The sequence below is a fragment of the Scheffersomyces spartinae genome (assembly GCF_019049425.1).
Source record: "Scheffersomyces spartinae strain ARV_011 chromosome Unknown scaffold_5, whole genome shotgun sequence".
In the NCBI taxonomy this organism is placed as follows: Eukaryota; Fungi; Ascomycota; class Pichiomycetes; order Serinales; family Debaryomycetaceae; genus Lizanozyma; species Lizanozyma spartinae.
Window position 1 is genome coordinate 19,875 of NW_025065052.1, and position 22,250 is coordinate 42,124.

The window sequence follows — 22,250 nt, forward strand, 5'->3', positions numbered from 1 at the left end:
TCAACTTTGAATTGTATTGAGTACCAGTTGAGAAACAAGTTTGAGTATCTCCAATTGGTCCAATTCAAAGTTATTAATACTGCTTTTAACTTGAAGCCAATGTTCCCCTTTATCGATAGATTCTTTGATATCATCAAAATCTGAAAGGAATTGTTGTCTATCAGCACCACCTGATTTTTCATAATATGCATACAACCATCCCCAACCATCTCCATTCAGCTGATCACTTTTAACGGCTCTTTCAAACCACACTTTTGCGTTATCAAGTTTATTTGTGGTCCACAAGAGTTTCCCTATCATTACCAAAATGATACTACTATTCTTTGTTGCCTTCAAAGCATCATTCAAGACGTTTTTTTGATGAGATTTCTTCGGTATTAACTCAACGTATTCCTTCCAAACTATAGGTGACAGATTGAAAAGCTGGAGGGCCTTATTAGCCAAAGATCTTGCTGAAACCACATCGTTAAGAGAGCGTTCAAGTCTTATTTTCTCTGTCCATAGCTCAGGACTATTTGGATTCTTCACCATTGCTAAATCTAAGATCGAACGAGCTCTAATAATTGCCTTTTGGTGTATCTCTAATTCTGCAAGTGAAATCCAAAGCTCACTGGATTCAGGACACTCTTTCGTCCCAATGGTATAGGCATCTCGAGCTTTGGAGATGTCTTTTATTTCTTGCAAGAACATAGTCCCCTTTTGCAAGTATAGTTGATGATATTTAGGGAATGCCTTCAACCCACGGTCAATAAGACCAACGATTTCCATCTCATAATTGGTGTTGTTACGCCAATAGAACCGTGCAAACTGAATATATTTATCCCAAATATTGGCTGTGGCATTGGACAGAGTTACCAACTCTTCAAACACACTTTGAAGACCATCATAATTTCTAATACTTGATTCCAATTCAATTCTTTGTAATTGAATCCTCTGGCTTTCAAATTTAGAATTGGCATCTTGTAAGATCTTCTTTGCACCTTCAACATCATCATTAATCTTCCAAGTGTCCATGGCAAACATTATAACAAGTGATTCATTCTGTGGTAAAGCTTTAAGGGCCTTATGGTAGTATTCGAATAGACGATTCTGTTGAGATCCATTCTTGAGAATATTCAATAATCTGATCCAACCTTCTTCATTATCTGGTTGCTTTCCTGATATGAATTCATATACCAATTGAACTACTTGAGTTTCATTTAAGTTGGAAAATTCTTCTGCTTCCGATAACCATTCAACTAGATCACCCTTTGATTCAAGAGCACTAAACACTATAGCTTTCGTTGACTCATGATACCCTTCTTCGTGCGATAACTTTGCTGCTTCATTCAACCAGAATCTTAAGTCCAAGTGAGCTAGTGATTGTTGAGTTATACCCTTTAGAATCATTTTCTCTAGCTTGTTGACATTTACGGAAGTACCTTTCTCACTTTCCTCTATTTTGATTGCAGTGATCCAGACTCTATAGTCATCTTTCATTGTCTTTAAAGCTGAATTGAGTACTTTCCGTGCATCTTCATAGTCGCTTAGTTCGATCAAACGTTGTCTGAAATCCCATTCTTGAGGAACCATCTCTATGGCTTTCTTCAAAAGCATTCGGACCGTTGTGGTGTCATCTTCAAGCTCAATTAATCGTTTCCAAAGAGATCCATTGTGAGGCAACGATAACAAGGCCTTTTGAACTACCCGTTTCTTAGCAAATATATCTGATGAGTTCTCCAAATCAACACTCTTTAACCAAAGTTTGGATGAAGTAGGAAGAATAGATAATGCAGTTGCAACTATACGTTTACAAAGTTTATTGGTTTCGAAAGAATTCTGATGGATTCTAATACTTTCCAACCATACGTCTTCACTTCGTGGTACTCTCTCACATCCTTCAATGATTAAGCTTTTAGCTCTTTTATATTCTTTCATCTCTAATTCCAATCGTGCTGAAGCGATCCATGATTCAGCTTTATAGGGCTCAACTCTTCGAAGTGAAGCAAGTGCCAGTCGAGACTTCTCCAAATCCGCAATGGCAATTCTACTTTCAGATTCCACTTCTCTGATTGCATCATTATAATCTTGAACAGTAGTATTAGGTGTAGTGGCAGTAGGAACCAAACTATCAAGATGTCGGCTCAAAAGTGCATCCTTGGCCGATGAGATCAGCTCAAAATTGGTAGCGCTGGTGTCCTCTTTTGGCCGATCGGAGGCAAGAAGTACATCGGGTGCGGCGTAAAATCTTTGTTGCAGTTTCTCAAGCAATCTTGTACGCTTATTACGTCGGGTCATATCACCTGCTTCAGGTAGCAGTGCCCATTGCTCAACAGTGACACCTGCTAATCCGCGCTTTAAATTTGCAAAATCAGCCGTAAGCCCTCCTGAGACCATAGAAAGCCTATCCACTGTAATGTAATTATCTTCATTGGTGCTACCACTGTGTTTGAACACGCCCATTTTTGAATCTATCAGTTCATAGATTCTATCGGCCATTTGATCATCATCATCTTTACTTGTTGACGTTGCTAGAGTCCAGTGAGTTTCGGGATCGTCTTCTTTATCGCTAGAATTGATTTCTATGGAGCCATTTCCATTGTTGTAATCGTTCCCCAGGGTAGATAGTATTCCTGAGCTGGTGGCACTGGTTGTAAACCCAACTGCACCTCTACCAACACCAGCCACGTACCCTGGAGGGGGTTCTTGGTCTAGAAACGCTTTACGTTCCATGTGTCCGATCTAACGTATGGGAGCGGATGAAAGGAACAAAACAACAAATAAGCAACAAACTATATGAAAAAGTTGAACTAGGAGGTTTAGCAATGGCTGGTTTGGTAAACCTAATATGAAGATGGTTTAATTTTTTCGGGAGCGCGCGCTCTTCCATGTGCAGGTTTTGGTGATGATTTTCTTTTCACATACGAAATGAGATGAGATGAGATGAGACAAGACAAACTCTAAACTCATCACTATACGTTAACACTATCAGTAACAATGTCTAAGAGAAGTGCATCCGAGGACTTGGACCATGGGTCTGGCCTGGGTGCGGCTAAGCATCAAAACGGAACAGTTCCTCCTGTGAGTGGAAGTGTGGTTGACGGCGAAGCGAACGACACCGAAATGGGAGAGTTTGAAGACCCTTACGGAGATGAGTTTGAAAGTGACGGTGAAATCATTGAGTTGGACGGAGACGATGATGAAGATGATGACGGCATTGAGGTCGACGAAGAGACTCAGCAAAACAAGGCACAAGCTATTTTGGCTCAAGATGCTCAACAAGAACAATTGGATGAGTCCACCATTTACTTGCCACATCGCTCTAAACCTTTAGGACCAGATGAAGTGTTAGAAGCCGATCCAACCGTCTACGAGATGTTGCACAATGTCAACTTGCCGTGGCCATGTTTGACCGTGGATGTGTTGCCAGATTCATTGGGTAGTGAACGTAGAACCTATCCTGCTTCCGTATACTTGACCACAGCTACTCAAGCCTCCAAGAATAAAGATAATGAGTTAATCACAATGAAGCTTTCATCTCTTGCCAAAACTTTGGTCAAAGATGACGACGAAGATGAAGATGAAGACGAAGAAGAAGATGGTGATGATTCAGATCCAATCATGGATAGTGAAACCATCCCCTTGAAACATACAACCAACAGAATTAGAGTATCTCCACACTCTCAGGAAACTGGTGAATACCTAACAGCCACAATGTCCGAAAGCGGTGAAGTGTTTATTTATGATTTGGGTCCTCAAGTTAAGGCTTTTGATACTCCAGGTTACGTAATCCCCAAAACCTCTAAAAGACCCATCCATACAATTAGAAACCACGGGAACGTTGAAGGATATGGACTAGACTGGTCACCCATTACACAAACAGGTGCCTTATTATCAGGGGATTGCTCTGGTAGAATCCATTTGACTTCTAGAACTACATCTAGTTGGGTTACAGACAAAACACCCTTCTCTGCTTCCCAAGCATCAATTGAAGACATTCAATGGTCAACTGGTGAAGCTACTGTTTTTGCTACTGGTGGTACTGATGGTTATGTTCGCATCTGGGATACTCGTTCCAAGAAACATAAGCCTGCTATTTCGGTAGTAGCCTCAAAATCTGACGTCAACGTTATTTCGTGGTGTTCTAGAATTAACCATTTATTAGCAAGTGGTCATGATGATGGTACTTGGGGAGTTTGGGATTTACGGAGTTTTGGTCAAGGTCAAGCACCTTCTCCAGTTGCTCATTATGAATTCCATAAATCTCCTATTACTTCCATTTCATTTAATCCCTTGGATGAGTCTATTATTGCCGTTTCTTCGGAAGACAATACGGTTACCTTATGGGATTTGGCAGTTGAAGCCGATGATGAAGAAATTGCAAACCAAAGAAAAGAAATTAAGGAATTGAACGATATCCCCCCTCAACTTTTATTTGTTCATTGGCAAAAGGACGTTAAGGATGTAAGATGGCATAAACAGATCCCTGGTTGCTTGGTTTCAACTGGTGGAGAAGGATTGAATGTATGGAAGACTATTTCCGTCTAATGGGGAAGGCTTTGTTATGTGATATTCTGCTTATGGCTCCCAAAAAACCCTTGCATACTGTGTGTACAGCATGGCACATTATGTATGCTTGTTGCTGCATGTGGCTACGTCGTATATATGGAGAAAAATATAGAGACTAAAAAATATTGCGTGTGTAAATGTTAGTTGCTGCGGCTCGTAGCTTGATGGCTGCAAAAAAGTGCACCCACCATCAAACTTCTTACGATTATTATCTTCAACCGAAGACATATAAATATCCGTACAATGTATTACCATTTCGTATGTCGACATTTTACGTATCATCACAATTAACACTTGAACATGAGATTAGCTGCTATTACATCCGTCATGTGCGCTGTCCAGGTGCTTGCATCTGTTGAATTTAACTTGGCATCTGCTGTAGGTGCATGTATTTTCTTTGTTGCTGGAGCAAATGGAGCCTATATTGCAGATAAAGGGGTTGGGTTTGAAAAGAGAAACTTTGGTAAGATGAAGTCTAAGTTGATGAAAAAGAAGACAACATCTACCACAGATTGTAATACTTCTGTCACGTCTACTTTTGATTGTACTACTTCCGTCACTACTACTGCTGCTTCCAGTTCAACTTATGATTGTGAGACTTCAATTATGACTCCAGTTCCTACTACAACTGACTGTCCAGAAGTTGAAAAGAGAAACTTTAACATGATCAAGTCAAAGTTGATGAAGAAGAAGACCACTTCTACTACATCAACTGACGACTGCACTACCACTATCACTTCTACAACCTTTACAGATGACTGTGATACTTCCACCGAGACACCAGATCCTACCACCACCGACTGTCCCGAACTTAAGAAGAGGAACTTTAATATGATTGGCAAAATGAAGTCCAAGATGATGAAGAAGACAACTGCAACATCCTCTGAAGACTGCACCACTTCGACTGTCGTCCCAGGCACCACCGACTGTCCAGAAGTTGATAAGAGAAACTTTAACATTATCAAGTCAAAGTTGATGAAGAAGAAGACCACTTCTACTACATCAACTGACGACTGCACTACCACTATCACTTCTACAACCTCTACAGATGACTGTGATACTTCCACCGAGACACCAGATCCTACCACCACCGATTGTCCCGAACTTAAGAAGAGGAACTTTAATATGATTGGCAAAATGAAGTCCAAGATGATGATGAAGAAGAAGACCACTTCAATAACCTCTGAAGACTGTACTACTACGACACCCACCAGTGATGACTGTACCACCTTGACTGTCGCTCCAGTTACCACCGACTGTCCAGAAGTTGAAAAGAGAAACTTTAACATGATCAAGTCAAAGTTGATGAAGAAGAAGACCACTTCTACTACATCAACTGACGACTGTACTACCACTATCACTTCTACAACCTCTACAGATGACTGTGATACTTCTACCGAGACACCAGATCCTACCACCACCGATTGTCCCGAACTTAAGAAGAGGAACTTTAATATGATTGGCAAAATGAAGTCCAAGATGATGATGAAGAAGAACACCACTTCAATAACCTCTGAAGACTGTACTACTACGACACCCTCCAGTGATGACTGTACCACTCCTACTACTACCACCACTGATGACTGCACCACTTTGACTGTCGCCCCAGTTACCACTGACTGTCCTGAAGTTGAAAAGAGAAACTTTAACATGATCAAATCAAAGATGATGAAGAAGAAGGGTACCTCGACCACCTCTTCGGATTGTACTACTTCTACAACCTCTACTGCAGACTGCGACACTTTTACCATGACCACAGCTTCTGCTACTACCGATTGTCCTGAGCTTGACAAGAGAAACTTTGGTATGATCAAGTCGATGATGAAGGGGCCAGAGACCTCAACCTCGGCTGATTGTGGTTGGAATGATGCCTTGGAAAAGAGATTTAAACACAAGAAGTTGTTTGGTGGAAAGCACTGGGATCAAGATGAGAATACTTATGATGATGAAGCTTCCACTGCTCATATCATCACAACTTTTACCACTTCAACTTCAGTATCTGGATCAACTACTTTTATTACCAGCACTGTCACTCTTACCATTACTGAACCAGACGAAACAATCCCAGTAGAATCTACTTTAGCTCCAGTAGAATCTTCGGCGTCAGTTGATACTGCAGCCAATCCTACTCCAGCAGATACCTCTTGTGAAGAAACAACTCCTGAACAACCAACTAATGCTTCTACAGTTGATACCACCACCCCAACTGAATCCGCTCCAGAGAAAGGATCACCTACAAATACCCAAGACACCGCTGCACCAAATGGGTCCGCTTCCCCTTCCGGTTCAGCTGACACCACTACCCCTACTGGTCCTGCCCCATCTGGTCCTGCTGATACTGTAAGCACTCTTACAATCACCCAACACACTACTGAGACTATTGCTTGCACTACTGGTGAGTGCGCCATTGAGTCAAGCACTGGTGAATGGGTCACTGTATCCGTTAGCACTACTGTGCCTGACGTATCCGTTAGCACTGGGCTTGGGTCCGATACCGCTATCACCACTGCACCAGGGTCCTTGACTGAAGTTGTCACCACTACGGTTGTCACTGAATGCAACGGGAACCAGTGCACTGAGTTGCCTATCACAATCACCACAGTGGTGCCGTGCGAAGTGACATCGTCAGCCGTGGTAAGCAGCCCCAGCATCGTGACTTATGAAGGTGTAGGAGAATCTCCTTCTCCAAGTTTGTCGTTTATCTCCATGATATTCATGGCCTTGATGTTTGTATGAACATTCTTAACAATCCCTTTTTCTACTTTCGCTTAATACCGTTCGCTTTTTTATGCTATTAATATTTGATGCTGTTACTTTGTTAGTACTTGTTGTAGAGTTTAGTGTTGTCTCTATTTAAAGAAGCTGATAATTTTTCTTCCACTTGAATCCAGAACCTGTTCTCGTTATCTATCACTTGTGCATAACGCTCGAGTACAATAAGACTTTTCACTACTAGTTTGTGAAAAAAATGTGTCACTTGCTTGACGCGCTCCTCGTGCTGTAGTGCGTCTGCAGTTACTTGATTCATGTTCGGTTGCGTCTTTGATCCAGCCACTGACACACAGTTTAAAATCTTGTTGATATCCATTGTGCTTAGTTGAGCCAATGTGTTTAACGCTTGGATTACTGAGGGATACTTTATACCAAGCATTTGTAGTTGCTGTTGGTCGTCGTTATCATTTTCTTCACTATTTATGTTGTCTGGGTTAAACTTATCCCAGATGTCGAGCTTGGTGATAGTATCATAAAGTGTCTGATACTGTGGATGTTCATTATATATCTTCTCGATTTCTTTGGCTAGCACCGTTAGGTCCCTGTAGATAGAATTTGTTTTGGATTCTCCAACGTATATGTGGGCACTTTCTATGCGACTGTTGAGCAGATCGTAGGTATGTGAGTCCATAATGTCTTAATTAGGCTTTACCACATATGAGCCTAATGTTCTACAGTTAGATTAGAAACCTAATTCTGTTATCATTTCCATATTGGTAACAACACTTTTCCCTTCATATGCAGAACAGTCCCGTTGCATGTGACAAATCGACGCTCTTTTCTGCTTCACACACTTCTGCTGCAATGTATTATACTTCCATGCATCATATTGCATGCTTCTCTACATACCCCAGGTTAAACTTCTATACTATCCTCTAGTAAGAAAGCAAATATAACACTCACCTTATTGATCCTCGGAAATCAGCAATTCCGAGGTGTGCCTCTCAACTTTATTACTAGCAACACCAATCATCATCGTTTAATCATTAATCACAGTTCACTTAATGTCTAAACGAGATCATCAAGAGGATACCAGTTATGTGCCCCTGAAGAAACCAAAATCAACTAAAATCAGTTCCTTCTATCCCCAGCATGAGTTGAGCACAACGTCTGTATCATTCATTGCGTCCACTCAAGAAAAGGTGTTTGTCGGTACTGCTGATGGAACGCTTCAATTATGGAACAGAAATTCCGAAAACAAAGGCTCAAACCTTTTACCCACCTTAAAGAAATCGCTCGCAGTGTTTGCAAACAAGCCCGTGACATCCGTCTCTGTCTCACCCAGTGGATACACAGCAATATGCTTTTCCAGTACTATGCAAAAAGCCGTAGTGGTTGACTTACGTTTGTTGGACGTAAGTCATGTGGTCGAACTCTCTTTCAAACCTGATCTGCTTAATTGTATCTTCATTAACAACGAGAGTGTGATTATCTCTAATAAGACTCACATCTATACTCTTAACACCGAGACTCTGGAACTTAAAGAGGGCCCTTCAATTCACAAATCTGATATCTTGTGTTTGGTATATAATACTAAATCCCAATATGTAATTTCTTCCGATATCAAGGGTCTAATAGAGTACTGGAATTTAAACGGTGATGATAACAGTCTGCTTTTAGGAGTAGAATTCCAGTATAAAGGTCAAACCGATCTTGTAATTCATGCACGATTGAAAACCAACTGTATATCCATGACTATCAACTCTGAAGGACTGTTATTGGCCACATTATCTTCCGATAACATCATAAGAATATTCCATGTTCCTAGTGGGAAGGTTCTTCATACCATAGCAGGGCCCTTGAAGGTAGGCACGACGATGACCTTTAAACTGAATCAACTTTTCTATAGTCGAAATGATCAACTTGTTGTGTATGACGCTGATACTGGACTTGAGTTGCAAATAATTGAATTTCAATTGAATCAACCAATTGATCAGTTTATTGTATTCATAAACAAATCGGAAGCAAGGCTGTTTGATAACAGAGATTTTCTGATCTTATTAAGAACTAGTGGTAGTCAAAATATTGTGGTTTATGGTCAAACAGAGAAGAAGACAGAGAGCAAAGCTTCACCCAACAATTCTCAGAACAAAACCATTATAATGAATACTTCGTTGGGGCAACTCACAATTAAACTCTTTGTATATCAAGTCCCTAAAACTTGTGAAAACTTTATCAAACTTTGCCAAAAGAAATATTATGATAATGTCATCTTCCATCGAATAATTAAAGGGTTTATGATTCAAACAGGCGATCCGTTGGGTGACGGAACTGGAGGTGAATCTATTTGGGGAGACTATTTTGAGGATGAGTTTTCTGGTGAATTAACTCATTGTAAGCCGTTTATGGTTAGTATGGCTAATGCTGGACCAAATACAAATGGCTCACAATTCTTTATAACAACCGGAAAAGCCCCTTGGCTTGACAATCAACATTCTGTGTTTGGTGAAGTTGTACAAGGATTTGACGTGGTAAAGAAGATAGAGGAAGCTCCAACAGATGGTGATGATAAACCAATTGACCCAATTTATATTCTTTCCACTAAAATAGTTTAATACAATTTTACTCTTCTTCACTCATACTAAGATTATCTTCCTCGTCGTTAGACCCACCACCTATCAATTGTCTCAAGCTCATCGGTTTCTTTGCGGAATCAAATGCTCCTTCAAAGGCGCTTGGGGTCTTGGTAACTGGTTTCTCATCGTCCTCTCCATCATTAATTAACAATACTGAAGATGCCACAGGCATAGTGTTGCTAGCTGAATTATTGTTATTATCTGAATCACCATCTTCGTCAGAGTCCGAATCAAATTCGTGGCTAAGGCCATTACTGGAATTAAACTGGTCTTGTATTACATGCTCTGCTTCCTTTTCAGGCTCCTTTTCAGTTGCCTTTTCTTGATCGGAATCTTTTTCTGGTTCTTGTTCTTGTTCGTCGTCTCCAATCTCTTCGTCCTCTAAAACTTCAGCTAGTTGGTCTTCTAGATCCTTAAAATCGTCTTCAAGAGAATCTTTTTTTCTAGTTTTGAATAGCTGCTTGTTCGCCATAGGCTTTCTAGACGCCTTAGGCTTGGCCGGGGGTTCTTTAGTATCATCATCATCTTTGATCTCAAACACTGGGAATGAAACATCTTCTCCTTCTTCTTCTTCGTCTAGATCTTCAAAATCAGATTCACTAATGATATTGGAGTCTGTCTTCTTTACAGGAGGCCTTTTTAACGAGGAGTGTTGACGTGGTTGCTCTCTCTGTATCTTGGGTGGACTCTTGATCAGCGTAGTTGATTGTCTATTGCCATCACCACCCACAGTGGTATTACCTTCGTTGTCGTCATGCCACTTCTGGATCCGTTTCTGTAGTCGTTGGGCGTTCCTTGACTTGTTGAACCTTATAGCCGTGCTGAGTGGCTTCAATTGGATCTGATTGGGAGTGTTTTTTGGATCATAGACAAAATAATACGAGTCATTTTCATCTCCTCCCAAACTACTCAGATGTTGTTCTAAACCTTCAAATATGATCGGCTTCTTGTCGGTTGAGCTTGCTTGTAGAAGCCATTCTTGTTCGCTAAAGTACATAGTGAGTGGTCCCTTGGAATCCATCCCTTCAGGTATGAATCCATATCTTATAGCCACAGATCCAGTAGTAGTATTAGTGGTGGTGCTGCTAGGGCCTGAACCTGTATTGTTCCATAGTCTTTGGCCCTGGCCGTGGCCGGCATTATTGCTGTTGTTGACGGGTCCGGTCGCTTCCGACGGAACCCAGAGTGCCAGAAGATCAATATCGTATTCCCCGTCTTCTAACATCCGTTGCTAAAGTGGTTTCTAATTGGGCTTGGAGTTATTAATAGGTAATTAGTATGGTAGTATAATCTTTAGTCACAATACCGTTTATTTGGGTTTTGTATATAAGATAGTAGAGATTTGCGATAGTGGTAGCACCAGTCGCACTGTGCTAGACAGCGCATCTGAATTAACCTTGTTCAGGTTCGAACATCAATGCATGCGAGAACCATACCCAAGATTGATAGCTTATAGTCTAACAGTAGGTACATATACCTACATACATACATACATTTGCATACATACATTTGCAGCCATATGCATACGTATATGTATGTCTATTACGCTGTACTAGAAAAGTTCATTCGTTTTCCATACCCCACATACGTTGCATTTCAAGACTGAATATAGACGATTCAATCTCATCAATAAAGTGCACTTACCACCAACACAGTTAGGACTACTACTATATTACTGCACTGGCTGACCTACGGCTATGGATGACTCTATAGGACTTTTACACCCACAAGTACTTCTTCTTTCTGGAGGTCTGGTGTCATGTGTGCTTCTTGGCTTGAGAGTGTACCACCGGTACATTAAGCGAGTGTCCACGTATCTTGAACTTACGCCCCGAATGCTTCAGAATGGTCACAAGATGTATGGACGGGTTACTCGAGTTGGAGATGGAGATAACTTCAGATTCTTTCATACTCCAGGAGGCATTAAAGGTGGTTGGGGTTGGCTACGTAAGGTACCTGCCTTGCCTAAAGAACTTAAAGACCAGACTTTGCTGATTAGACTATGTGGTATAGATGCACCGGAAAGAGCTCATTTCGGTAATAAAGCTCAACCTTATAGTGAAGAAGCATTGAACTGGTTGAAGAACTACATACTCCAACGGAACGTTCGAATCACTCCATATTCCATAGATCAATATAAAAGAGTAGTGGCCAGATGTCAAGTGTGGACTTGGACAGGCTTAAGAGATGTTAGTGCAGAAATGGTTAGAAATGGCATGGCAGTGGTTTATGAAAGTAAGGCCACAGCTGAATTTGGAGATAGTGAGTTGAAATATAGAACGTTAGAAGCTAAAGCCAAACGTCAAGGGAAGGGGTTATGGTCTTTAGGAAATAAGTTGGTAACCCCAGGTGAATATAAGAGAGAAACAAAATAGAGCATTGATAAAGCCTAACCAATTAATTATTCTCAACTAATTGTCCAACTAATTGAACTAATTCGTTGACTCCCTCTCTTGTACTGGCTTCAGCATAAACTCTAACGGCATCTTCAGTACCCGAAGCTCTAACAAATGAACGACCATCAGGGTATTTCTTGACCAATTCATCAATCTTTTCTTGTAACCCCACAGGTTCAACAAGAGTACGTTCTGCGTTGGTTGTTTTGAACAAATATCTATCAGGAACAATTACTTTGATTAATTTGTTGGGTAAATCTTCATAAGAATTATCCCATTGATCTGGTGATAATTTAAGATAATTCAAAATCATTAATACCACCAATAAATCACTAATGGCATCTCCAACGGTTTGATTAATAAGTTTGGAAAATTGTTGTAAAGCTATTAAAGCCTTCAGTTCAACTTCATTTTGTGGTTTATAATCAAATAATTTGGCCTCGCCTTCTTTAGAAAATACAACTGTTCCATGACCATTAGCTTCAAAATAAATCCCCACTTCAAAATTTAAAGCTTCATGATGTAAATGTTTAACCCCAGTAGGTGTGCATCTAACAGGGATCTTTAAGACATCTTGTATATACTGTGTGGAAGATCCATTGGCATAAGCTGTTTGAATAACCCCAATATCCAATTTCAATTCAGGTAAATCTAAAAGAACTTTCTGGAAAAATGATGCAATTAAAGTGGATAACTTATCGCCATCTAAAAGTCTAAATTGACCCTTGAAATTTTGATAATAACAAATTAATCTATCGGCATCACCATCAAATGAAGCATAAAGTTGATTGGTAATAGGTTTAACTCCTCCAGGTAAAATTTGATTGGTTTTAACAAAATCAGCACCACATTCCACATTCAATTTCGAAGGAATATCGTAACTGGTATTAACAGTTTCTGCTTGAATAACGCTGTTCAAATAAGTCCCCAATAATTCACTGACTTTAGGTGCTCCAACCCCATTAGCATTATCAATGGTTATAGAAATCTTAGTGCCTTCATTATCGTGGTTTAACTTGAAGATCTCCATAAAGGAATCGGCCATCTTCTTATAATACCCTTCCTCTGTAGGGACTCCAAATTGTGAGTCATTAATACATCTGGTCAAATAGTGTAATTGGGGAGTGGTAAGTAACCCATAGTCTTTGGATAAACCATTCTCAATCACCGAAACTCCATCGGCAACAGCTTGTGCCAAACGATCACTTGATTCTCGAGAATCCTTACCAATGATAACATTGGCTTCAACACCTAGCGAAATGTTCTCCTTGCTAACAATAGATGCAACCACAGAAGACAACAGTTCGTGATCAGCATTGGCCAATTGAGTAGCATAGGTTTCCCATGAAGCTTGTAGCATGTCACCATATGGATCTACCACCTTAACTCCGTTATCTTGCGGAGGATTGTGAGACGCAGTGACCATAACTCCGATAGCTTGACCTCCACACTTCTTGGATCTTAAACTGGCAATGATTCCGACAGTGAAGGTGACATAATCTAAAAGATCGGCCTTCATCCGGAACCCGGCGGTCCCGTAAACTACCGGAGATGTTCCTTTGGGGTACTTCTGGACCAAACGAGTGTTAATCATAGTTTATGTGGGGAAAGAGATAGAAGACAGAAGCACAAGGTTTCCATAATATAAACATAGAGATTGTTTTTGGGTATACATATTGTGTATTGGTAGCGCGGGTTGTGTGCACGTGACGGTGATTTAGGGTATACTCAGTTATATCATATACTGTTATACTGTATTATATCACTGAGATATATCACTGTAATGTTATAATGCTATACTTTGCAATGCTGTGATATAATTCCACACATTCTACAGTCTACCTTGTTCTTGGTAACTCTAGTTGGTTCGATCTTCTAATATGCAGTCTCTGTAATTTTACTATACTCTTTTACACTGCTCCTCTTCATACTGTACTGGTATTATAATGCTATAAACTGCAGTGTTAACTGCTGTGGTAGCACAGTCTGTCCTTTGTTGCTGTAGCGTGCTATGTCACACTACGATGTGTCTAGTTATCATGCTTTGTTTCATTACTACAATGCGATGTACCGTGTTGTGCCTTTAATACTTCAACTAAGGTCTAAAATAAACTGTGATGCAGTTTATTGTATTAAGACAGTTTGATATCAGTACTACGGTATGATACTTGTCTTCTGTTCATTCTTAACATCATTCAAAAGTATAGTCATAAAACTTAAACTTAGTGGTTATGTAATGGCTTATGTAAGCAATCCATGAAATAAATCACCAGCGTATTAACCATCTGTACCACTTAATTACTTCCCTCAAACTCCTTTTGAACCCCATTAGCAATGAACAGGATCTCCATACGAAGCATCAACAAGTTTGCGGGCTCCATTCCCAAGCCAAAACCCAAGCCCAAGCCAATGAACAAACCAAAGCCAATTAGAGATGAGGAAGCAGAATACTACAGGAAGTTCAGAGAAACTGGCAAGATCAATTGGAAACACATGCCCCAACTGTTGAAGACCCGAGCCAGAGGTGTTCTTATGATATTCGGGGCGTTGCCATTAGTAATAGTCACGGGGTACGAACTTTGGAGACGATTAGAGGGTAAGTCCGTCAAGAGAGTCCAAAGAGGTGAACTCACGGATGACAGACAAGTTATACCTTGGGATGAAGAGAAAATATGGCAAACTGAAAGGAATAGTTGGTACTATAAGCTCTTTGGCAGAGATTATTTTCTTGATGGGTTCACTAGTGATACCATGCCTAAACCAAAGGATGTTGAGAGTAGTAGTTCTTCTCCACTGAAGAACTAAACAACTAAGAGTAAACTTGTATATACTTACAATTATTTATTTAATGCTATATGTTGATGCTTATGGTTTATTTCCACAGGTGTTTATGTCGAAATGGGGGTACAAGATGCTTATCATTGAAACGATGGCCTATGGCTGATTCTGGTCTCTCTGGTGATGAAGATATTATGGCTGGTGATGGAGTATTGTATGCGTTATCTGGATGTGATAACTTGGGTGTAGTCACTTCAAGTATTCTCTTTGTATCAATGGACGACTCATTTACATTGACTAATGGGCTTCGAAGTGGAGAAACAAAAACAGAATGTGTAGGACTTATTGCTGGTATTCGAGATTTAGGAGCTTCTCCAAGTCGTTTTTTTTTAACTCTGGGATAACCTTGTTGAACAAAGTCCTGAGTTATAATGGGAATTCGGGTTGGAAATCGAGGTACACTAAGCTGTTTAATAAGTTCTAAAAGCTTACCGTTTGTGGTGGCTATGAACTCCTGTAGAAGTCCTGATTTCAATGAACGTTTCAAATTATCATTATCAGGTTCAACTTCAAATGAACCATCTATATCTTCCAAAAAGATATCTCTAATACGATCTTTCTTTTCAATACTAAATGGGATAGCTGGTGATTCAATCCCCAAACCTAGGCTAAACCCATTCCTTTCTGTTGGAATTAACCGTTCTGCCAGTTCAGGTGGCTTTATATATGACATTATTTCATTCAACTTCTCCCATTTAACAAGAACTTTATTGTTATATTTCCGAATAAGTCTTGTATCAGTAATAAGTTTATCACTTAGAATTTGAGCCAAAATATTGACACTTTGAGAACATAGTTTGTATGAAGATGCAATTTCATTGGATACTTCCACCAGGATCTTTAAATGTTCACTTAATTCATTACATTTATTCAAAAGTGATTCGGTAAGAAACCCAAAGATTTGACACCACTTAGAATCCACATATGACCTGCGGAAAAGATTCATTTCATGCTGTAAGTAATTCCATTTTTTGGTTAAAACGCTATGATTGGCGGATAATTCAGCTAACGCTTCAGGGTATAATGAACCTGAAATCATTGCAAATTGGTCTACCCTCATGGGAATAACATCCAAGGCAATTTTCAAAGGATTCATCCGCATTTCTAATTGAATATAAGCTTCATACATTTTCTGATCCTCTTCATTAAACGTCGGAAGATGTAAATGTAAAGCGGTCGACAGTGATTCCCTCTTTATTTTGGAAAGTAATGATTCCCATTCAAAATCAACTTTATCCTCCTCCAGTCTAAACAATCGTACTGAAGATGCCAGGATACTCGATAACTCTTCCATAAAATTATCAACCTCTTTACCAAGACTTCCAATCACTATATTATTGACATCGTCAAAGTTAGCCAACACATCTAATCGTCGTTTAATAGGATGTGTTCTTTTCTTCACCTCAAATTGCCTGATAGCCATAGTATCAGCCTTTTCACCCAACATCTTCACATCTTCTGAACCGTCACTAGTTTCAATCCATTTCAACACCGATCCTATCACTGCATCAGCAACCTCTACATCTCTAATGACTTGGGAAAGGGCTTTCGAAGCTCCTTGCATCCACAATGCGTCATCCAATTGTCCACCACTAAATTTCACGTTGCCAGCAACTGCATCTAAAAATTGGCCAACTTCATCCAACATCCCGTTGACTGTGCGAACCTGTAATACGCCATGATCTGATGCCACCCAATCAGGATACACCTGTAGCTCGGGAACAGCCGCTATTGCCTGCAATTCCGTTTGTGTCGGGACCATCACCACATTTCTGCTGCTATCGTTTGTTGAAGGTCGGCTTAATGAAAGTGAGAGAAAGAAGGAAAACCGATAGTCAATTAACCGTTTGTTGTTTGTTTGTTTGTTGTTTCAAGTGTCGCGTCCTCAGTTTTTCCTTTGGTCGGTGCACGACTTTGGTGATAATTGGAGATCAACCCAGAGGTGCGATGAGATGAGATGAGATGAGATGAGATGGTTTAAGTATATGTTTACCGTTATATACACATACATTTCTCATTATGGCGAAGGCACCCAAGAAGAAGTTCTCTACGCTGACTAGCGGCTCAGCACAAACTGTCAGTGCGGAAAAACATGCCAATACAGTTTTCAAGTTCAACACGAACTTGGGTCAACATATCTTAAAGAACCCTTTAGTGGCCCAAGGAATTGTTGATAAAGCCGGCATTCGTCCCAGCGAGACAGTACTCGAAGTTGGACCTGGTACAGGGAATTTGACTGTTCGTATACTTGAGCAAGCCCGTAAAGTTATTGCTGTGGAAATGGATCCTCGTATGGCTGCAGAATTATCTAAACGTGTTCATGGAACACCACAAGAAAAGAAATTAGAAATCTTATTGGGGGATTTTATGAAGACAGAATTACCATATTTTGATGTTTGTATATCGAATACTCCTTATCAAATCTCATCACCATTGGTATTCAAATTATTAAATCAACCCAATCCTCCAAGAGTTTCCATTCTTATGTTTCAAAGAGAATTTGCCTTGAGACTATTGGCAAGACCTGGAGATGCATTATACGGTAGACTTTCTGCCAACGTACAAATGTGGGCTAACGTTACTCACATTATGAAGGTAGGAAAGAACAACTTCCGTCCTCCACCGGATGTTGAATCATCTGTGGTGAGAATCGAAATCAAATCTCCTAAGCCTAATATTGATTTCGAAGAATGGGATGGTTTATTAAGGATATGTTTTGGTAGAAAGAATAGAACCATTTCTGCTGGGTTCAAAGCTGCTAACATCATGGAAATGTTAGAAAAGAATTATAAAACTTATTTATCTACTCAAAGTGCTGACAGCAACAACGATTCAATGATGCTTGATAACAAACAAGATTATCTTCCACTTATAAAGGAAAAGGTAGCACAGGTGTTGACAGAGACCGGGTTTGCTGAACAAAGAGCTTCCAAAATGGACCAAACAGACTTCTTAAAGTTATTGTACGCATTTCACCAAGTTGGCATTCACTTTGCTTAAAATATATATTTACATCTAATTCTATCATCTTCTTTTGGTAATCTTGGTGGTGTCCTTCTCTATAACTTCACCTACACCACCCAACTCTTCTAAGTTCTCTTCAGCAACAGCAACAGCATCTCTTCTTTCCCAAAATCTATCTTCACAGATATCGAAGGCTGCCTTCTTTAAGTCCTTTCCTCTGGCATCACGGTTACTTGAGATGGACCATTCCAAGAATTGAGCACCTGTACGTACATAGAAGGCTCTCAACGTTTCAAATGCTTTAGGATGTGGAAGCCATGGTCTATCATCAGGGAATGCATCTTCTTCTTCGTCTTCCTCGTCATCGTCATCGTCTTCTTCATCGTCATTGTCATCGTCTTCTTGATCTTCGTCGTCGTCTTGTACTTCTTCCTCTTCTTCGTCTTCCTCATCGTCGTCGCCTTCTTCGTCATCGGAGATAACAGTTTCTTTATCAAGTTCACTCAAGTCTTCCCAAAGGACCTTTACACCATCCAATTTACCCATATCAATGGCATAAAGAGAATCCAAATTAAACTCTTGTTCTCCACGTTCAAATATACCTCCAAATATATACAATGTATCATCAACAATACACGTGGTAGCATTGAATCTTGGGTGAGGCAACTGGTTCATTACCACAAACTCTTTCTTTTCTCTCAATTGTTCTTCCTCTTCTTCCAACTTCCTTAACCTTTCAATCTGGGACATCTCCACGTCTGCAGCTTCATCAGTGTCTTCCAAATGAGCATTCTTCAAAATATTGTTTAAGATATCTTCCAAATCTTCGTCTCTGGTCTTCTGCTTTGGTTGAGCCTGCAGCAAATTCTTTCTTCTTGGAGGTTTCAAGGACAAATTATGCCATCTGTTGGTCTCAATTTGATAGGCATGTAAACTATTATAAAAGATGGAGTCCAATTGCTCTTCACTCTCTTCATAATCGTAGACTCCACCAAACATAATTCCTCTATTCTTATGGTACACCATAGAACATCCAACTCTGGGAGACGGAACAAACCCTTGCTTTCTTCTTCTCTCGACCCGTATAGCCTTAGGATCAGATTTCATCTTAATCAACCAACAATCGTTAAGAACCTTACCCTTCTGTAGGCCCTTCTTAGCTTTGACCTTACAGTAGCCACCATAGATGACAGCCCCATCAGCACAGGGCACTAAGGAATGGCCTGATCTGGCATCTGGAAGCGAAAGCGTGGGAGGAAACTCAACTTGGATCCATTTATAGCTGGTAATATCAAATAACCATAAATCATTTAAATAAGTAGTCATTGACCCAGTGTCTCTAAACCCACCATGTAAAAGTATATAGTTCTTCCAGACACACATTCTATGACCCGACCGAGCAGAAGGAGTGCCCTTCCTCTGGTCCACTTTAGTCCATTCCTTAGTGTCCGCATCTAAAATCCAAGTATCACCGTAATGGTAAAAGGTAGACTGTTTGGGCGATGAGAACTCACCTCCAAACATAACCACTATCCCCGAAGGGTGAGAACACATGGCATGGGAAGACCGAGGTAAAGGAGAATTCTTAGACGTATACTTCCTCCAAATATCATTATCAATTGTATAAGTATACAAATCATTATAGAAAGTTGATTTGGTCCCATCGTTAACTTCACCTCCAAATAAGATCATCTCTCTCTTGCCATGAGTTGGACTTGAGACCATCGTAGGGTTCAATCTTTTGGTTGGATGTGAACATGTCTCAATCTTTATGGCCTCAAATTCCTCTTGTTCTTTGGCTATTCTTTCTAAAAGGGCATCAATGTCTTCATCTTCTTCTTCCTCATCGCCTTGTTTCTTAGCCAATTTCTTGTTCTTCACTTCGGCTTTCAGTTGGTTCTTTTTGGCTTTCTCGGCCGTACGCGCCTTCTTGGCTTCCTTAGACTTCTTATCCTTCTTGGCCATGACTATGACTTAAGGTAATACGAAGTAATACCAATGAATACGCTGTGCAAAAAAAAAAAACAAATGTAGTAACTATTAATTACGATTATGTTAATAAAAATAATGGACGAGTCCGGAGTCGAACCGGAGACCTTTCGCATGCTAAGCGAACGCGCTACCAACTACGCCACACGCCCTATTGGGGAAGAATGGTCCCTGGCGGGATCGAACCGCCGATCTTGGCGTTATTAGCACCACGCCTTAACCAACTGGGCCAAGGGACCTTTCTTGAAAGTGGCTGAAGGGTAAAAGAAAAATACTCAATCAAATCTTATCATGTGTCTACTCACCTGACTAGCCGCATATAAGTTTATTCATTTGTTTCATCATTTTATCTTACACCACTCTCATCAACGGTGATACTAATGTTACTTTGGTAATTCTTATTGCAATTGAACTTTTGAGCTCTCTTTTAATCTACGTAGAACTCATTTATCTTTCATTTGATTATGTTATTGTTGAAATTTCAATAATGTGACACAAAATGAGTATCCCTTATTATAATAATGATCATCTCAAATGAAGGACGGATGGCCATTACTTCCCCACAATACTATACCATACTTTGATTACTGTTTACGATGCCCAGTGACCTTAATCTCAAGAAGTCGTGGCACCCTGGTTTACTCAAGAACCAGAAAAAGGTATGGGAAGAGGAACAAGATAGATTAAAAGAGCATCAAAAGGTTCAGAAACGTCAACAAGAACTTGCTGAAGAAAGAACCAAATTAGAATTACTCAAGTTACAATATGGAGATGATCTTCTGAAGCTTCCAGCTACAGAGAGGTTGAAGTTGAATAAACTCGATTGGATGTATGATGATCCTACTGTCAAATCATCACAAGGGGTTGTTAATGAAGACGGGTTTCATGAAGTTGAAGGGGATTTTGATGTGGGAAAGAAAGAAGTTGAGCAATTACTACTGGGGAAGAAAAAGTTTGATGTTGAACGTAATAGCCGATTAAATAAGATTCTAGGAACCGATGTTACTAGAACCACCACAGCAGCAACAACATCAAAGAATCTTTATAGCGATGATCCACTTGCTATGATCAAACAAGGAATGAAAAGAGAAGCAAAGAAATCACATGACAAAAGAAGCAGAATAGATAAACATCATCCAACTTCAAGAAAGCGACATGAACAACAACGTCCAAAATACACCGATAAAGAACGAAGGGAACCCTACCCGGACCATGTACATCTGCATTCACATAGACCGAAACAGAACCACAATGACCCAAAGAAGAAATGGGTGTCCGAACAGTATTGAGATTAAACTATAAGCGGAGATTATCCCAATTTGGAACTTATATTCTGGTTTATATAACCAAGATTGACCAAATTGTATAGCGCAATACACCGCCTACAATTAGGATTCTATTGGGTAAATCAGTTCATATGGTCGTGTGGTTTTGGCCAAAAGTTGATATTAGTTTGTATTTTTTTCAAATGGAGGGAGAAAAAGTTAACAGAGTAACAATCCATACAACAAAGTACCACAGCCATCGTGAAACCCAATATTTTGTTATAATAAAGACGTGCAACGGGGGAGGCCCAAATAATTGTCAGTAACCCGAATCAAGGGAATTATAGTAAGGAGTAAACGGAGATAACCGAACCAATAACATTAACCAATAACATCAACCAGTATCATATACCGTTGCCTGCCACTACCAATTATATAACACAAGTAAATCTGTATCATGAGTGGCAAGCCTAGATATCTCAATGAAGGAGAACGGTCTAAGATCTTGGAGTTTCAAGATATGATTCATTATAGTCCTAGATATTCCGACGACCACAATGAGTATAGACACGTTATGCTACCTAAGAATATGTTGAAAGTGATTCCTCAAGATTACTTTAACCCTGAAACAGGTACGTTGAGAATATTATTGGAGGATGAATGGAGAGGACTTGGGATCACCCAATCATTGGGATGGGTTCATTACGAATGTCATGCCCCAGAACCTCATATCTTACTTTTTAGAAGACCTATTAATCCTACCGGACAATAATAATAAGGTCTATAGCATTTCTTCATTTCATTTACTTGTATTTAGGGTATATATTATTATAATGCCTTACGTTCTTTACTGCTTATAGTTGTTTGTATACTCCAGTCTGTACTGTCATACTGTCTCTGTA

The 22,250-nt window shown here is 39.9% G+C and overlaps 13 protein-coding genes and 2 non-coding genes across 15 annotated transcripts; 8 read left to right on the forward strand and 7 right to left on the reverse strand.

Annotated features, from left to right (window-relative positions):
• KQ657_003944 (U4/U6-U5 snRNP complex subunit) lies at window positions 1-2,712 on the reverse strand (the record flags this gene model as incomplete). Its single annotated transcript, XM_043194638.1, has 1 exon — window positions 1-2,712. One exon carries the CDS (start codon window positions 2,710-2,712, stop codon window positions 1-3), a length of 2,712 nt encoding a protein of 903 aa, XP_043050389.1.
• Window positions 2,713-2,976: 264 nt separating this feature from the next.
• On the forward strand, window positions 2,977-4,527 carry GRWD1 (ribosome biosynthesis protein; the record flags this gene model as incomplete). The annotated part of the gene is made up of 1 exon (XM_043194639.1): window positions 2,977-4,527. The coding sequence occupies one exon, from the start codon at window positions 2,977-2,979 to the stop codon at window positions 4,525-4,527; it is 1,551 nt and encodes a 516-aa protein (XP_043050390.1).
• Window positions 4,528-4,848: 321 nt separating this feature from the next.
• On the forward strand, window positions 4,849-7,284 carry KQ657_003946 (uncharacterized protein; the record flags this gene model as incomplete). The annotated part of the gene is made up of 1 exon (XM_043194640.1): window positions 4,849-7,284. The coding sequence occupies one exon, from the start codon at window positions 4,849-4,851 to the stop codon at window positions 7,282-7,284; it is 2,436 nt and encodes an 811-aa protein (XP_043050391.1).
• Window positions 7,285-8,324: 1,040 nt separating this feature from the next.
• Window positions 8,325-9,875, forward strand: KQ657_003947 (WD40 repeat domain-containing peptidylprolyl isomerase; the record flags this gene model as incomplete). Its single annotated transcript, XM_043194641.1, has 1 exon — window positions 8,325-9,875. One exon carries the CDS (start codon window positions 8,325-8,327, stop codon window positions 9,873-9,875), a length of 1,551 nt encoding a protein of 516 aa, XP_043050392.1.
• Window positions 9,876-9,882: 7 nt separating this feature from the next.
• On the reverse strand, window positions 9,883-11,121 carry KQ657_003948 (uncharacterized protein; the record flags this gene model as incomplete). Its single annotated transcript, XM_043194642.1, has 1 exon — window positions 9,883-11,121. One exon carries the CDS (start codon window positions 11,119-11,121, stop codon window positions 9,883-9,885), a length of 1,239 nt encoding a protein of 412 aa, XP_043050393.1.
• A 472-nt stretch (window positions 11,122-11,593) lies between these two features.
• LCL3 (uncharacterized protein) lies at window positions 11,594-12,271 on the forward strand (the record flags this gene model as incomplete). Its single annotated transcript, XM_043194643.1, has 1 exon — window positions 11,594-12,271. One exon carries the CDS (start codon window positions 11,594-11,596, stop codon window positions 12,269-12,271), a length of 678 nt encoding a protein of 225 aa, XP_043050394.1.
• Window positions 12,272-12,293: 22 nt separating this feature from the next.
• Window positions 12,294-13,886, reverse strand: AGM1 (phosphoacetylglucosamine mutase; the record flags this gene model as incomplete). The annotated part of the gene is made up of 1 exon (XM_043194644.1): window positions 12,294-13,886. One exon carries the CDS (start codon window positions 13,884-13,886, stop codon window positions 12,294-12,296), a length of 1,593 nt encoding a protein of 530 aa, XP_043050395.1.
• A 740-nt stretch (window positions 13,887-14,626) lies between these two features.
• Window positions 14,627-15,097, forward strand: KQ657_003951 (uncharacterized protein; the record flags this gene model as incomplete). Its single annotated transcript, XM_043194645.1, has 1 exon — window positions 14,627-15,097. The coding sequence occupies one exon, from the start codon at window positions 14,627-14,629 to the stop codon at window positions 15,095-15,097; it is 471 nt and encodes a 156-aa protein (XP_043050396.1).
• A 67-nt stretch (window positions 15,098-15,164) lies between these two features.
• Window positions 15,165-16,892, reverse strand: KAR9 (Kar9p; the record flags this gene model as incomplete). Its single annotated transcript, XM_043194646.1, has 1 exon — window positions 15,165-16,892. The coding sequence occupies one exon, from the start codon at window positions 16,890-16,892 to the stop codon at window positions 15,165-15,167; it is 1,728 nt and encodes a 575-aa protein (XP_043050397.1).
• A 257-nt stretch (window positions 16,893-17,149) lies between these two features.
• DIM1 (putative dimethyladenosine transferase) lies at window positions 17,150-18,130 on the forward strand (the record flags this gene model as incomplete). Its single annotated transcript, XM_043194647.1, has 1 exon — window positions 17,150-18,130. The coding sequence occupies one exon, from the start codon at window positions 17,150-17,152 to the stop codon at window positions 18,128-18,130; it is 981 nt and encodes a 326-aa protein (XP_043050398.1).
• A 24-nt stretch (window positions 18,131-18,154) lies between these two features.
• On the reverse strand, window positions 18,155-20,059 carry KQ657_003954 (uncharacterized protein; the record flags this gene model as incomplete). The annotated part of the gene is made up of 1 exon (XM_043194648.1): window positions 18,155-20,059. The coding sequence occupies one exon, from the start codon at window positions 20,057-20,059 to the stop codon at window positions 18,155-18,157; it is 1,905 nt and encodes a 634-aa protein (XP_043050399.1).
• Window positions 20,060-20,162: 103 nt separating this feature from the next.
• Window positions 20,163-20,235, reverse strand: KQ657_003955. The gene has a single exon. It is a non-coding gene; the product is annotated as a tRNA-Ala (tRNA).
• A 13-nt stretch (window positions 20,236-20,248) lies between these two features.
• KQ657_003956 lies at window positions 20,249-20,322 on the reverse strand. The gene has a single exon. It is a non-coding gene; the product is annotated as a tRNA-Ile (tRNA).
• Window positions 20,323-20,679: 357 nt separating this feature from the next.
• CWC25 (U2-type spliceosomal complex subunit) lies at window positions 20,680-21,372 on the forward strand (the record flags this gene model as incomplete). Its single annotated transcript, XM_043194649.1, has 1 exon — window positions 20,680-21,372. One exon carries the CDS (start codon window positions 20,680-20,682, stop codon window positions 21,370-21,372), a length of 693 nt encoding a protein of 230 aa, XP_043050400.1.
• A 433-nt stretch (window positions 21,373-21,805) lies between these two features.
• Window positions 21,806-22,120, forward strand: CKS1 (cyclin-dependent protein kinase regulatory subunit; the record flags this gene model as incomplete). The annotated part of the gene is made up of 2 exons (XM_043194650.1): window positions 21,806-21,809; window positions 21,840-22,120. The coding sequence occupies 2 exons, from the start codon at window positions 21,806-21,808 to the stop codon at window positions 22,118-22,120; spliced, it is 285 nt and encodes a 94-aa protein (XP_043050401.1).
• Window positions 22,121-22,250: the final 130 nt, after the last annotated feature.